Below are 15306 nucleotides of genomic sequence, written 5' to 3'. Positions count from 1 at the left end.
TGGATTTGTGTGCTTATGCCTGTACATCTTTGGAGTGTGTGTGTGTGTGTGTGTGTGTGTGTGTGTGTGTGTGTGTCTGTGTCTGCGTGTTAACAGCATTCTTTATATGACTTGTGGTGGCGTGCCTTTATCAGGCCTGCTTAAGCGCTCTCCGCACTGGCGATAAGATAAGCATCACATCTGTGCAATTTAGCGCACTTATCTGCCCTCCACAGTCTGCCTGAGCCAGGCGGGTGTCAATTTACACTTGCCTTTTTTATTTATTTCAGATGCCTCATCTCTCTCTCTCTCTCTCTCACACACACACTCTTTTCCCTCCCTCATTCACTCACTCACTCACTCTTGCCTACCACATCAATTCACTCACTTTATATTGTCATTTCCTTTCCTTATTCATTCATACATTAGAAAAGTGTGTGTGTGTGTGTATAAAACTGTGTGTCCTTTTAAATATATATATATATATATATATATATATATATATATATGTGTGTCTGTTTATCTCTCCCTCTTTTCTTCTCAACCTTTCTCCCCTGAAGGGGCGCAGCAGAAAGATAAGGGCATAGCTCTCTTTAATGTGGGATATGTGGGGTGTACTGTTGGAAAGAGAGAGAGGGATGGAGAAAGGGAGAAGGGAGGAACAGAAGGAGAGAGTGAGCGAGAGAAGAAGGCTCTTGTGTAATAAAAGGCCACCTCTTCAACTCACTGTCCCACTCAAAGGCTGACCCTGATAGTGGCAGGGGGTTTTGTGGGTGTATGAACCCAGGGTGGAGTTGTGTAAGTTTACTGCTGAGTGTGTGAGTGTGTGTGTGTGCATGTTTGTGTGTGTGTGTGGGGGGGGGGGGGGGGGATGTGTGTGTGAGGTAGATGTATGTTTGTTGCACATGTGTGTGTGAGGTAGATGTACAGTATGTTTGTTGTAACATGATTGTGTGTGTGTCTGTCTATCTGTCTATGTGTGTGAAGAAAGACACAGGCATGGCGGCTCCTTCTGCTGTGCTATAGAGAGATAAACTCGGGTGGTTCAGAGAGAAGGACCCCAACTCTGACTACTGGCAGGTCCCCTTTAATTGGTAAAATGCAGATTTTTTTTGATCAGGCAGCGGATTAGACAGCTTATCTGTCTGGAGTATCTTGCACTGAGATGAAAAGCCTGCATAGAATTACACATGCCAATTTCAGTCCCATTTCTCCTCCCTCTCTCTTTCCTTCTCTCTCCTTCTGTCTCTCACTCTCTATCACACTCTCCTCCACTTTTGCTCCAGTTCTCACCATCTTTCTCTCTCTCTCTCCCTCTCTCTCTCTCCCTCTCTTCTCTCTCTCACTAATTGCCTCCGCTCCGTTTCCCTCCCTCATCTTCCTCCTTTCCCCTTTTTTTCATTCTACGCATAAAAACTGCCCCACTATTTGACGTCGCAAAAGAGCGTATGATTTATTAGCGTGTGTTTGATAAAGCTAAACGGTGTTTTGTCTGAGATTGCCTTGTAAACAGCTCCCGCGTTGGTGCGTGACTCAGTTTGAGCAGCAATGGAGCGTCCACGTCCCAGAAAGGAATTGATAATGGACACAATAGAGACTCGGTTTACTATAAAAGAGGGAGAAAGGGGGCGAGCAACAGGAATGCAATGTAAAGGAAAGGAGCAGTGGCAAGACGTGTTGTGTGTGTGTGTGTGTGTGTGTGTGTGTGTGTGTGTGTGTGTGTGTGTGTGTGTGTGTGTGTGTGTGTGTGTGTGTGTGTGTGTGTGTGAGCCTGATTCCTATATGTGTTGTGACGTGCTGCCAGAGTTCCGAGATTGCAATGTTGCAATATTGAAGACATTTTTTTTTAACAAATACCAGCTATTTACTGTTTATGTGTGTTTGTGTTTACTGTACATTCTTTTACATAATTTTGTAATTGTGTTTGAAACAGTGTGTGTGTGTGTGTGCGTGTGCGTGTGTGTGTGCGTGTGTGTGTGCGCATGTTTGTGTGTGTGTATGTGTGTGTGTGTGTGCGCATGTGTGTGTGTGTGTGTGTGTGTGTGCGTGTGTGAACTCTCCAGCATGGCTCCCTCTTCAGCATGCCCCCCCCCCCGGTGCTGGTGCGTGTGCTCCCGTGTAAATCCATCTCTGTGGCATTTGCACACTTGTTGGCTGATAAGCTGGCAGGCTGAGAGATGAATGTTGCGCTCGTCTCCGCTCCACGCCGCCTGGCTGTGCGCTGCGCTGCGCCGCTCCGCTCCGCTCACCTCGCCACTATCAGCACCTGTTTGTCCGTCTCTCGCCGGCCGCCGCAACAGCAGCCCCGCCACCGTCCCTCTCAGCAGGGAGATTATCGATTGCGTATAAAATTGCCATTAGACCGTGCCACCATTAGGTCACCACGTCTCAGCCTGTCCAATCTCCGCACCCCCCCCCCCTCATTTTACCAACTCCTCACCCCTGTTTTGTGTTCTGTTGGGGGGGAGGGGGTGGAGGAAGAGAGTAGGGGGGTAGGGGGGGTCGGTCTGTAGATCCATCACCGCCAGGCTCAATTGTTGAACGTGAGTCGCGGTGTGCTAACTTGCGTATCACTCTTTCATTCTCTCTCTCTCTCTCTCTGGTTCTCTCCATTTATCTCTTCTTCTCTCTCTCGCTCTCTCACTGTGGATATTGAGCGCAGTACTTCACAGACAGATGGTGTGCCACCGGGATTCCCCCCTCTCGCTCAGCCGGGGAGGGAGAGTTTTTCTTCCGTGTGACGGGCCCAATGTATCGATCCCAACATGGAACTTTATGAAAGAGCCCCCTACTCCTCGCCCTCCCCTTCCCTCCAGTCCAGTGTGCTCTCCTCCGTCTCACCCTCACTTCACCTCAGTTCACTGGCAGCATGAAAGAAATAAAAAAAAAGAGGCATTTGATCCTGGCCTGTAATGACTATGAGAGATTTAGGCATATTACATTATTACTGTTAGATGTGAGCCCGGCCAATTTAATCACATTTAAATAAGCCTTTTCTCTCTTCAAATGAGGTGTTCAGGGCAAGAGTTGTGGGCGGTATCACTTAGAAATGTAATGGACATGGACATCAACAGCATGGCATCACACACATACATTCTGAAGAATTGAAGCCCAAATTGGCCATATTAGTCATTATTAATACAGAGTCTGTGCAGAAAGTTCCTATTGGACTAGTAAATACTACTGAGTGAACTACTACTCAGCATGAGAAGTATGCAGAATGTTGGCCAGGTCTGCCCAGAATTCAATATATTTGGTGAAATCTTCCTCTAGTGGCTCCACTTTTGACTGAGTGTACCCTGTCCATTGTTTTTTTTTCATAGCCATTGCTCTGTCCAGTCAGTTGTGACTCAGCATCAGTTGGCCATCCCAGAACAGGGCCATTGTTTTTCATTCAGTTCTCAGGATGCAACTCAAGTAAAGAAGCAGTTGTGGACACCTGTCACACACACATACACACACACACACATTTTCACTGTATGCACACTGACTCACAAGCCCAGAAGTTTTTTGGGGTGCGACTGCAAGCCATGAAAGTGGCATCGAGAGGTGACAGGGTGACTGAGACGGCTTGCCTTTGTGCCATGAAGAGGAATGGAGGATGAGGCGCTTCTGAGGATCCTCTCGCACCCCTCTTTCTCTCTCTCTCTCTCTCTCTCTCTCTCTCTCTCTCTCTCTCTCTCTCTCTCTTGCACCCTTCTCTGGTCTCTCTCTCCACCTGTCTCCTCATCCCTTTTCCTCCCGTCACTCTCGTCTCCGGCCTCTCTGTTCCCCTCGCTCTCGGCATGTATGATGCAAGGCGAGGCTCTTCCTCTCCGTCTCTCTAAAGTCCTCTCCCTCTCTCGCTCCCTTCACTCTAGCCATCTCCCTTCCTCGTTGCATATTTTGAGTTGCTCTTACCAGGGCATACAAATACTCAAATACACACACACACACACACACACACACACACACACACACACACACACACACACACACACACTTACTTATGCACACAGACTCTGATATGCATGCAAGCGCATGTACACACAGACTGACACACGCTCAGTTTTCTCTCTTTCTCTGCCTATCATTCACTCACCTCTCATCTCTCTCTCTCTCTTTCTCTATCACTCTCTCTCTCTTTTTCTTTCTATGCCTATAATCCCGTGACCTCTCATCTCTATCTCTCTATCTCTATCACTCTCTCTTTCTCCCTCTTTCTCTCTCCCTTTCTCTCATCTCTCTCTTTTTCTTTTCCTTCTGTGTGTGTGTGTGTGTCTCCTCACTTCACACTCTATACCCCCCCCTCAGGCAGGGGTCTCCCTCCCTTGGCTCAGGAATGTAATATTACGAGTTCCCCTCACTTCGCTCAGGATATTGTGTCTGTCTCCCTCTGAAAGGCATCCCTAAGAACGGGAGCGAGAGGAGCCCAAACACACTATTGACTTTCTAAGGAGTCCAGATGTTGTGTAGAATGAGCGTTCTGCGAGTCTCTGTATGCACATGCAAGTTTGTAAGTGTGTGTCTTGAGTGTATGTGTCTGTGCGTGTGCATTCACTTGCTTTTAATATGACCGTAGGCACTTTTGTGTATGTATTAGACAGAGGGAACAAAACAAGATACTGAGAAAAATGATATATTTGGGAAGTGAATAAGAGGGAGAGAGATCTTTCATGTGTGTTCAACTGTGGGAGAGGAGGGGAAGTAAATAGAGGAGGTAGATTGCACAGGGAGTAAGAGAGACAGAGAGAGAGAAAGGTTAGAGAGAGAGAGAGAGAGAGAGAGAGAGAAAGGGGGAGAGAGAGAAAGGCGAGAGAGGGGTGAGTCTGTACTGATATTAGGCCAGGGTGAAGTGTTAAAGCCCTGGTGTTTGAGCTGGTTTTGACGGAACTTTTGATTTCCTTCTCCCACCCCCCGTCACCCACTTCCCTCCTCCCCTCCTCTCTAAGCCTCAGATTGGAAGTTGCCACGGCAGCACAACTGTCAGCACATGTCACGGTGGGGCAGAGGCCCGAGATGATGGCGAGTGACAGGGTCTTATTTGAAATCCCGTTCAGATTGGACACTGAGACTCACAAACCTGCTTTATGCCTGCCACTACAAATGCAGCAGGGAAGGGGGGGGGGGGGGGGGGGGGGGGCAGGTGGAGGGAGAACAAGAGTGAGATGAAAAACTGATAGTGTGTAATATTCATGGATGAATAAATGTGCAGAATACAAGGTGAAGGTGGGAACAACTTTTTTTAGGAAGAAAAGAAAAGAAGAAAAGAAGGAAGGACTGTTTTAGGGGAAGAAAAAAGGAAAGGAAGAAAAGGGAAAATGAAGGTGAAATAACAAGGGACGTGTATAAATAATTGTAGTTCCAGTGCTGTTTTAAGTCTGAGAATGGCTACAGGTTGTGGATTGAGCAGTCTATTGATAAAAATGATGCTTCTTCCAGATCTCAACTTTGGTTCTTAGCCATCTTAGTCTATACATTTTCTGCACTGACAACCTCAAGGACATGTCATTGTGATACACATTAACACAGTTAAAATTCATAAAGCATTGTTATGTTTGGAATAAAACTTGACATTTATGTACTGTCTTCAGTGTTGCCATTCCAAACCTCTACGGGCTCCTGTCTTCAAACTCACTGCGCTTGAAGCCCCCTTGTGGTGTGCTGAGATATTACACTCATACTTTCTCCTGTTAAGGGATCCGGAAAGAATGAAGATATTGCAAGTCACATGGCTGAAATACAGTGTTGATGAATTAAGTGTTCTGTATTTCAAACAGCAGTTTAAATGTGTTTCTGTTCTTATGTGTGTATGATTTAGCTCACCTATGGTCTCCCTTCTGTCCACAGCATATTAATAATGACCACATCCACGGGGAGAAGAAGGAGTTTGTGTGCCGCTGGGCGGAGTGTTCCCGGGAGCAGAAGCCCTTTAAAGCCCAGTACATGCTGGTGGTCCACATGAGACGGCACACTGGAGAGAAGCCTCACAAGTGCACCGTAAGAACTACACTTCCCAGCATCCACTGCAGCATTCAAACATTAACTTTAAAGCCATAAAGTACACAGTTTAAGTGAAACATGATTACATTGCTTAAAGAGCAGTGGATGAACATTTAGGTGACTAAGTGTAAGCATATGATTCTGAAATATTTGATGTTTTTTGATGCATTTAACGTAACAAAGTAATGAAGAGGTTTTCCAAATGTGACTTAACATTTTGCTTTTGTGTGTGTTTGTGTGTGCAGTTTGAGGGCTGCGCTAAAGCCTACTCCCGCTTGGAAAACCTAAAGACACACCTGCGTTCACACACTGGAGAGAAGCCATACGTGTGTGAGCACGAGGGCTGCAACAAAGCTTTCTCCAATGCCTCCGATCGTGCTAAACACCAGAACCGCACACACTCCAATGAGGTAGGACCCATAGCTAACCATAACATTCACATGATGTACACTCATCCCCACAAATCACACACACCTGTCCTTATTTATCGGTGCGTTTCTGTAACATAATTGTGTACATTAGTGGTACACACGCAATGGTACACTCTTTAAATATGCTGTCCATGCAGTCCAAGGTGAGTTTGTAGTAGTCAAAACATTGTACCATTAAATCACCTTGGGAGCAAAACGTGCGGATGTGCAGATATTTTTTTTTCTTTTTCCTTTTCATCGTTCAGTATCCGGCACCTGTTGTAATGTAATATATATATATATATATATATATATATATGTATATATGTGTGTGTGTGTGCATGCATTCTTACATTGGCCTTATATGTCTCTCCCCTCACACAGAAACCGTACGTGTGTAAGATCCCTGGCTGCACTAAGCGCTACACGGACCCCAGCTCGCTACGGAAGCACGTGAAAACCGTGCACGGTCCCGAGGCCCACGTCACCAAGAAGCAGCGCAGCGACGCCTACCCCCGTCCCCCACCTCAGCCCCGGGAGCCCGGCAGCAACGGCCAGGGCAGGTCGCCAGGGCAACCGCCCCTGGGCGGGTTTGCAGACCAAAGGGACTACAACCATGCTACCTCGAAACAGGACGAATGTCTGCAGGTCAAGTCCATCAAGTCAGAGAAGCCCATGGTAAGTCTCTTTTTGAGGCACAACACAGTTGGGCTTTAGGGAAGGGGGTTTTAACGTGTCAGACCTCTGAGTCATGAGTCTATTGTTGCAGTCAGTCCCCTCTAGTTCATCTCAGTGTCTCTGGAGTATGTAATGTACCGCAATGGATACCAAACCCAAGTACAAAAATAATAGACAGAGGAAATGGATAGATAAAGCTTCATAATATCACAAAGTAGTATTGTCAGCTGATAGACTTAAACTTTGTATGACACTCTTCAAACCGCAACCCCCCCGCTCAACTACCATTTGTCGAAAAGCCTCTGGTGTTCTACAGCAGAATTTTCACATACCAACTACCAGGTGTCTATTGAGATTAACAGTCCAACATTGAGAAACATGTGTTACCAAGTAGCTGGAAAGTAGTGCAATTTCCAGATAGTTATCACCCCTCTGAAGTAGGTTTTCTCTAAAAAAAAAAAAAATTGTGTGTGACACGAGATGAGATGTGAGGAACAGGATGTGTGCTTTGATCTGTGCTCTGCCTGTGCCGGTGTAATAACTGAATTTCTCTCCTATCCTAATGCCTCATGCATTAACTCGCCCTGCCTTTCTAAGGACAGTGGGTAATCAGGTGAGAGCGCTGTCCATTCAACCTGCCCCCCACCCCCTACCCCCGGGGGTTCATCACGATCCATTCCATCTGCCTGCTCAGACCCATCTCTCATTCAAGGCGCTGTGAGCCACTCCCCTGCAGTTAGACCACATTAGCTGATCATGCTACACACTTTTACCATCTTGTTATTACACCATAGTGCAACTTGTCTGCTTGCTCCATCTCTGCCCCTAAAAGGAGCTGCCCTGGTGTATGCCGAGTGAGCACATGTAAGAGTTTGCACTCGTGCTGGGAAGGCTGGCAGGGAGATGTAGCTATCGCTAGCCACTCTACAGATGTGAATGACAGACTGAGAGCGAGGGAGAGAGGAGGGGGAGGGAGGCCCATTGTCCAAAGAATCTCTCTCCTCAGGTCAAGAGCAGGGGTGAAGTTGAGGTCCTGTTTCATGCTGAGACAAAAATACTCCACAGTAGCACTCTTTCTTTTTTCTCTTTCTTTTCAATCTCTCTCTCTCTCTCTCTTGCTCTCTTGCTTCTGCAGACCATCGTGTAGTTTCACCAGGGATAGCAGCCCAATTAGGGCCCGTCTGGTCTGACAAAACAGCATTGTTTGTTCAGCATTGTTTTCTGAAAATAGAACAAAGACGGCTGCCTCTTTCTTTTGTGTGCACTGTGTAGAGTCTCACTGTGCCCCATTATGGTTGTGTGTGTGTGTGTGTGTGTGTGTGTGTGTGTGTGTGTGGCGGATTGCTTTATTTAGACTGAAAAGACACAGCAAATTGATGTTGAGCAAATCATCATGTCTGAAGGAACAGCTCATTAAAGAGTTATTTAACAGCACATCCTAATAAATATTTAAGAGACAAAGTGGTTATCTGCCACACTCGTTCTGTATTTGTTTGGGTAGCTGCTTACTCCATGAGAAACCATTTGAACATAACATGTCATAAATATTCTTGTTGGACATATTTTTGCCATTGTGGTGTATTCTGTTGTCATAAGCCATTTATATTGGCATACTGTTCCAAGTCTTTTCAGTTCCCATTACATGGATGTTTATGCAATACTAAAATGCATCATGAATGTGAAATACGTGCTTTGTACATTGATTAATGTTCCCATTATCTCCTCTATCTTCCTTTCTCTTTAACTTTTCTTTCATATCTGCCCACTCCTTCCTCCTTTTCTCTGTCCTCTCCTCTCCTTTCTTCTGGGGGTCCAGACGTCTCAGTCAAGCCCTGGCGGTCAGTCTGCATGCAGCGGTGAGCAGTCCCCCGGCAGCGGCCCTCCCGGCCGTGGAGTCCAGCTTGCTGTGAGCGCCGTGCGGCTGCAGGGGGTGGGGGAGCACGGCCGGGGGGGCGAGGAGTATGAGGACGAGGAGGAGGACGATGAGGGGGAGCTGGAGGAAGAGGACGAGGAGGACGACATGGACCGGAACCGGGCCCCCATCATGGACGCCACGGTGTCCACGGCGACGCTGGCACTGCAGGCCCGGCGCAGCGTGGGCCGGCCACTCCGCTGGATGGAGCAGGTGAAGATGGAACGGCTCCGGCAGGTGAACGCCGCCCCGGCAGGCCTGCCACACCTGTCCCCCACACCCCCAGCCAAAGGCCATGGCCTGCCCACCATCCTGGGGAAGGGTAAGGACACTACAGAAATGTGTCTACTTTCCACTTCACTACATGAACAATGACAGGTACAGCAGTGGATTGAGCTCTTGTTTAGCTACAACTGAATATTGATTTCCAATAATTACACAATTATCCCTTAAAGGTGTAGGTTTTTACACATTCTAACTTCCGCAACAGTTGAAGGTTCTAAAATTCTATGTTGAATTCAGAGCCTTATAGATAGATATCTATAAGGCTCTGGTTGAATTCAATGAACCCAGATATTCTTTAGAACATTCATTTCCCAACATTCCCGTCACACCGGTGTGACGGTACTCCTTTAAGGGTTAAATTATGACTGCACCTATTTTGACTGCAGCCTCATTCAGATTGTATTCACATACACTCCTCCGTAATGATAAAGTAGTGGGTCTCCTCACACACAAAGGCATATTCACACATCGGACCCGTTTGTGAAATCACCACTAGAACCCTGGGTTTCACTTTGAGTGTGAATGGGGCTTTACATTAGAAAGAAAAGATTTCTGATTCGCATTGACAGATATAGTTCTTTATTACATCACTTCCTGATATTTCCCTTTCTGAACCTCCAGACAGACTCAACAAACCTATCCAATCACAGAACAAAGCAGCTGTTCAGTTTCTTTCTCTCTGATGTAACCAGTCCTCTCTCTCTCTGTCTCCCTCAGTTTCGTGCCAGGGCCACAGTGATTGCAGGTTGGTCCCTCCGCCTCAGGCTCCCCCCGCCACCCGTCCGGAGCCCTGCGGGACAGAGCTGACCGTACTGAGTCTGCTGGGCGGGGGCCGGCGGGACAGCAGCGGGAGCGCGGCCAGCTCGGCCTACCTGAGCTGCAGCCGGCGCTCCTCGGGCATCTCGCCCTGCTTCTCCAGCCGCCGCTCCAGCCAGGCCTCGCAGCCGGAGGTCGGCGGAGGCCAGCGCCGCCGGCACAACCTCAGCTCCACCGACTCCTACGACCCCATCTCCACTGACGCCTCGCGGCGCTCCAGCGAAGCCAGCCACCACGGCGGGGGAAGCAGCATGGGAGGAGTAGCTCTGTCTGGGCTCGGATGGAGTTTCGGAGGAGGAGGTGGTGGAGGAGGTGGAGGAGGAGGGGGTGTCGGAGGTCACACATGCTCAGGAGGAGGTGATGGGTCCAGAGGAGGAGGCATTCTGAACCTCACGCCGGCGCAGCAGTACCACCTGAAGGCGAAGTACGCCGCCGCTACCGGCGGACCCCCACCTACGCCACTGCCCAACATGGAGCCCATGAGCCTGCGCTCCCGCATGGCGCTGATGGGAGACGCCCAGGACGGGAGCAACCCTCCACTGCCTCCGCTGGTCAGACCGCGCCGCTGCAGTGACGGAAGCACCAACGGCTACGCCGCGCACAACGGCTACCGCCACCGTGGGCTCTACCCAGGAGAAGGAATGGCGGGCGTCAACAGACGGGCCAGCGACCCCGTTCGGACCGTGCACGTCCAGGACCCCTCCAGTCTGCCGCAGATGCAGCGCTTCATCAGCTTGAACAACATGCACTCCCACTCCTTACCACCCCTCTCCAACCAGCACAGCCACCAGGGAGAGGCCCGGCACGTCAGCCTGCACCACCACACTCGCTCAGAGGGGAACCTGCAGCGCAGCCTGCACTCCCCGTGTCCACCCAGGATAGAGGAACACTCGGCGCTGGAGGACCTGGCCATGGAGGATGACGGAGGCTTGCTGCTGGGGTACGAAGATATGCTGCCCGATGACCTGGTGCAGTACATCCGCTCCCAGGAGCAAGAGGCTTTGTACAGGCAGTCGCAGCACAACAACAACGGGGACCTTCACCATCCACATAACGGCAACGGAGGTGACGTCGACCTTTTCCAGGTGAACTCACCTGGTCAGCAGCAGCAGAATGCAGAAGGAGAGGGAATCGGCTGTGAGGAGCAGCCCATCCAGTGGAACGAGGTGAGCTCAGGGAGCGCACACCTGTCACCCGCCAGGCAGCAGCAGCAGCAGCAGCAGTCTCAGCAGCCCTGCGGAAGGTGGCCGGAGCGTGGCGTCATCGGCAGGAGTCCGTTCGGACAGTTTGGCAACATGGTGGTGCAGCAGCAGCAGCAACAGCCGTCTCAGCTCCCAGGGGATCTCTTCAGCCAGCCCAGAGGGGCTCCGGCATCGTTGGCGAATCCCAGCGGCGGCTCCAGGTTCCCAGATTGCAGTGTGAGTGCCTCCCGCAGGACCTCTGCGTCCAGGTTCCCTCAGCTCCAGTCATGCCAGCTGAACGCTGGCGTGAAGTCGGAGTCCTCAAACACGTCCTGTCTGGAGAGCAGGAGGAACAGCTCAACAAGCGTGCCGGGCTTCAGAAGAGCGCCCGACTTCTCCCAGATAACCCTCGGTCCGATCCGGCAGAGCTGCAGCCAGCAGCAGCAGCAGCAGAACTTCCAACAAAATCAGCCCACGGCGCAGCTGGTCGGGAACAACCTGATTCTCCAGAGGTCCTCTCAGGATGCTCTCCCTCACGGGTCACTACTACGTCCACACCCACCTGCGAGCCTCCAACCAAACAGCAGCAGCTACAGAAGCTCTGCCCGACCTCAGCCGCACCTGACGAGTGGCAATCATGTCAGCTCCTGCCACCAGCAGCAGCAGCAGCAGCACGGCTCCAGAAATGCCAGCACGGCCCACTGCTCACTGGCTGGCCACATCTCTGGACTGAAGATAGAAGCTCAGGACCAGGCCAGCTCTTGCTGTACAGTGCAACAGCAACAGCAACAGCAGCAGCAGCAGCGACCAGCAGGATTTTGCCCGCCAAGTTTTGGAGACTGTAGCGAGGTGTTTGACCCATCTGAGGCCAAGCCGTTGTCCCTGCTCAACCCAGGGGAGCGGTGCTTGATGGAGACTCAAGCAGTTCAGTCAGACGCTCCCTCGGCCCCACTCCTGTCCCCCGGCGTGGACCAGGTCACCAGTACGGTGGACGGCAGCCCCTCTTGCGAGGTCCTGGACAGCGTGGGCCTGGACTTCACTCCCATCCTAGAGGACAACTACGACCAAGGCAGCCTGGTGTCGGACGTCATCAGTCCCAGCGTGTTCCAGGGCATGTCGCGGACCTCCTCTCGTCTCACAACCCCTCATGCTTCGGCCGCCTTCGCCAGTGTGCCCTCCGGGGTCAACAACATGGCCATCGGTGACATGAGCTCGCTCCTCTCCACCCTCGCCCAAGAGAGCCGCTTCCTGGCTATCATGCAGTAGCTCTCTCTCTCTCTCTCTCTCTCTCTCTCTCTCTCTCTCTCTCTCTCTCTCTTTCCCCCCGAAGCTCTCTTATATGGCCACACATGAAAGGAATTGCTTTAAAAAAGTGGAAATAGAAAGGGACTTATAAAATAAACATTTTTAAAAAGAATAATGTAGGGGGGGGGAGTTGATGTTTTTTATTGACTGCTGGTTTAGGAAAGGATGTTAACACCAAGTGTTGGTCGAGCAGATGTATTTTCTGTCTATTCCACATAGAAGCAGAGATATGCCAAACGTATATAAGGATATATAAATATATATTCCATTTGTGGAATGAAGGCTATTTTTGAAGCCCTTTTATAAAACTATCTCTTCATAATGATGATGGTTGGAGGCCTCGTCTCCCACACATCATTCTAAAACAGTATTCTGTGTGTTGTCTTTATTTTTCATTGTTTTTTTTTTCTATTTGTGTTTCTTTTTTGTTTGTTTACTGTATATTTTCCGTTCTTTTTGCTGTACACTGTTGGTATAAATGCATGTTGCTCACATGGTGAAATGTACACACTGTCTTTTTAAGTGCGTAGGCTAGCTCATGTGCCAATGTAACTTGAGAGAACCATGATTTGTAGTATACACATGGTGCAACCACACTGACTCCAGAACTTTGGCCCCCCCGACCCCTCCCCACCATCAGCAGGTCAATACAGGGTCAAATTTCACAACAAGCAGGCGCTTATGTCACATTTTGATACGGTATTTACATTTTTTACATTGTTGTTTTAGTACTTTTTATGTTTGCGCAATATGTAAAAGATGGTGTTTTTTAGTGATTTAACTTGGTCTCACCAAGTGGTGTGCTTGTGTGTGAGTGTGTATACTTGAGCAAGTATTCCAGTAACGTATTGAGTCCAAATATGTAGGACCATTTCGACGTCAGAGGTACTCTTAGAATCGTATTGGTCAATTGTGTATTACTTGATTTATCACTTTTTTGTATGTACTTACATGTATATATCACTTTTGATCTCTTTTTTTTTACATTGTAAAAAAAAATCATGCTTACTATTTCTGATATCAGGACCATCGGTGTTGTCAAGTTGTACATGATCAGAAATATCTTTTAGAGACTTTGCAAGAATGTGCTCGGTGTTGAGCCACAGGGCAGAGTGTATCAGGACGACGAACAGGTGATATGATTGCACGTCAGCAGGGGGCGCTGTCACTGCTGATGTAGCAGGCACAACGTGATTCCAGCCAGGAGTGGGACTTTGGAACATGATGTTGATTTCTTTTTCACAATTTCCTTTGTATTGGTAGTTTATGATTTTGCTATTGTGACTAGCGACATGAGAGACAGATTTTTAAGATTACCCTGGTCCTGTTGCTTAAATAACTTCTGTTATGGTACTAACATCCCACAGATTTCTTTGTAGGCCCGACATGACCAGTTTTGTATACCACGATGAGAGATTTATTAACAGTATTATCATCGGTCTATATCTTTGTTGTGTACAGTCATGAGCACCATCCTGTAGCAAATTACTGTAGGTACTGTCTGCCAGATTGGTTGTGTTCATTTACAGTATCGTAGTCTGAGTCATTTGTTTTGTAGACGTGTAACAGTGTGTCACGCTATTGTTGTTTTTAAAAAGTGACATGACCCACCCCCAGAGGAGAGGTTTTGAGGGTGGGTGTAAGGTATGTGCCTTATCTCAACCTGTTCAAATTAGAAAACATACAAAAAAGAGAAACAGATCACTGCCACTCTTCCATAGTGAGTTATCATATCAAAAATGATATACTGTATGCATTACCTACGTATTTTCTTTTTCGCTTTTCAAAACAAGAGTTAATTGTTCAAAGATTTTAGGAAAACAGTGGATTCTCTGAGTGTGTGTGTGCGTGTGTGTGTGTGTGTGTGTGTGCCGGGGGAATATGATGAATAAGATCCATTTTATTTGGAAAAAAGAAAACATCAACTAAAAACATTTAAAAATGTTGTTTGAAAACTTTCAGTTATCACATTTCTTGCCTTTTTGATTTGATTGTTTTTTATACTTGTAAATATATATCCATTCTGTAGGTTTAGCTCAGACTTGAGGAGGCACCAGAGGCCAAAAAAGAGGAAAAATGAAAAGTGACTGAAAAACAAAAAAATAAAACAAAACAGGGATTCAGGGCCCAGGTCCTTGTTGAGAATGGCAAGACAAGATAGCACATCCATATTGCCAATAGGGCCCTGTTGCTCTTTTCTAACTGACCACAAATGTTTGTATGGTTTTAATAAAAAAGGAAATTATATCTGAAACGTCTGTACTGTGTGCTTATTCGGTGTGGGACAGAGCTGTGATGAAAACCTGTATTATAATAATGTGTCATCTATGAAAGCTATGGTTATGAATTTGGATTTGTTGATGTGATAATATGAGGGTGTGCAAGGTGTAGGCCTACGTGACGCAGGGCTGGTCGCTGCAATACCAACGTTAATCACAGGAGGGCAGGATAATCTTTCTGAGGGGCAAACGTTTCTGAACATTCCGCAGGGGCTACAAAATAAAAAAAAATAATGTAGCGACCCTCACATAAAAAATAGACACATACACCCACATTTGTGGTGCTTTGGTTGGCTACTTAGTAAAGAGAAGGGGGGCTGTTAAAATATATAAAGACGGTCTAGTTCAGATATCCTCCTCCGGTCGTTCTGTTTTGTTGTATGCCTCTTACCTCCTGGGGATCTTTGTATGCCACTTATAAATTAGGAAAAGAGTTGAGAGCATACAGTAGGCTTACCCTGTGTCCATCAGTAGCCTAG

The 15306-nt window shown here is 48.1% G+C and overlaps 1 protein-coding gene across 2 annotated transcripts in view; it reads left to right on the top strand.

Annotated features, from left to right (window-relative positions):
- The window catches only part of gli3 (GLI family zinc finger 3), a 119120-nt gene extending 104324 nt beyond the window's left edge, over nt 1-14796 (top strand). For both annotated transcript variants that reach the window (XM_042068517.1, XM_042068516.1), the window contains exons 11-15: nt 5809-5958; nt 6207-6371; nt 6756-7049; nt 8866-9283; nt 9964-14796. In XM_042068517.1, the coding sequence (XP_041924451.1) occupies nt 5809-5958; nt 6207-6371; nt 6756-7049; nt 8866-9283; nt 9964-12509 (3573 nt within the window). In that variant the 3' untranslated portion in view covers nt 12510-14796. The remainder of the gene's footprint in view (nt 1-5808; nt 5959-6206; nt 6372-6755; nt 7050-8865; nt 9284-9963) is intronic.
- The last annotated feature ends 510 nt before the right edge of the window (nt 14797-15306 follow it).

Source organism: Alosa sapidissima, chromosome 17 (genome assembly GCF_018492685.1).
Source record: "Alosa sapidissima isolate fAloSap1 chromosome 17, fAloSap1.pri, whole genome shotgun sequence".
NCBI lineage: Eukaryota > Metazoa > Chordata > Actinopteri > Clupeiformes > Clupeidae > Alosa > Alosa sapidissima.
The sequence above is the reverse complement of the archived record's forward strand: the minus strand, read 5'-3'. Positions and strand labels throughout refer to the sequence as shown.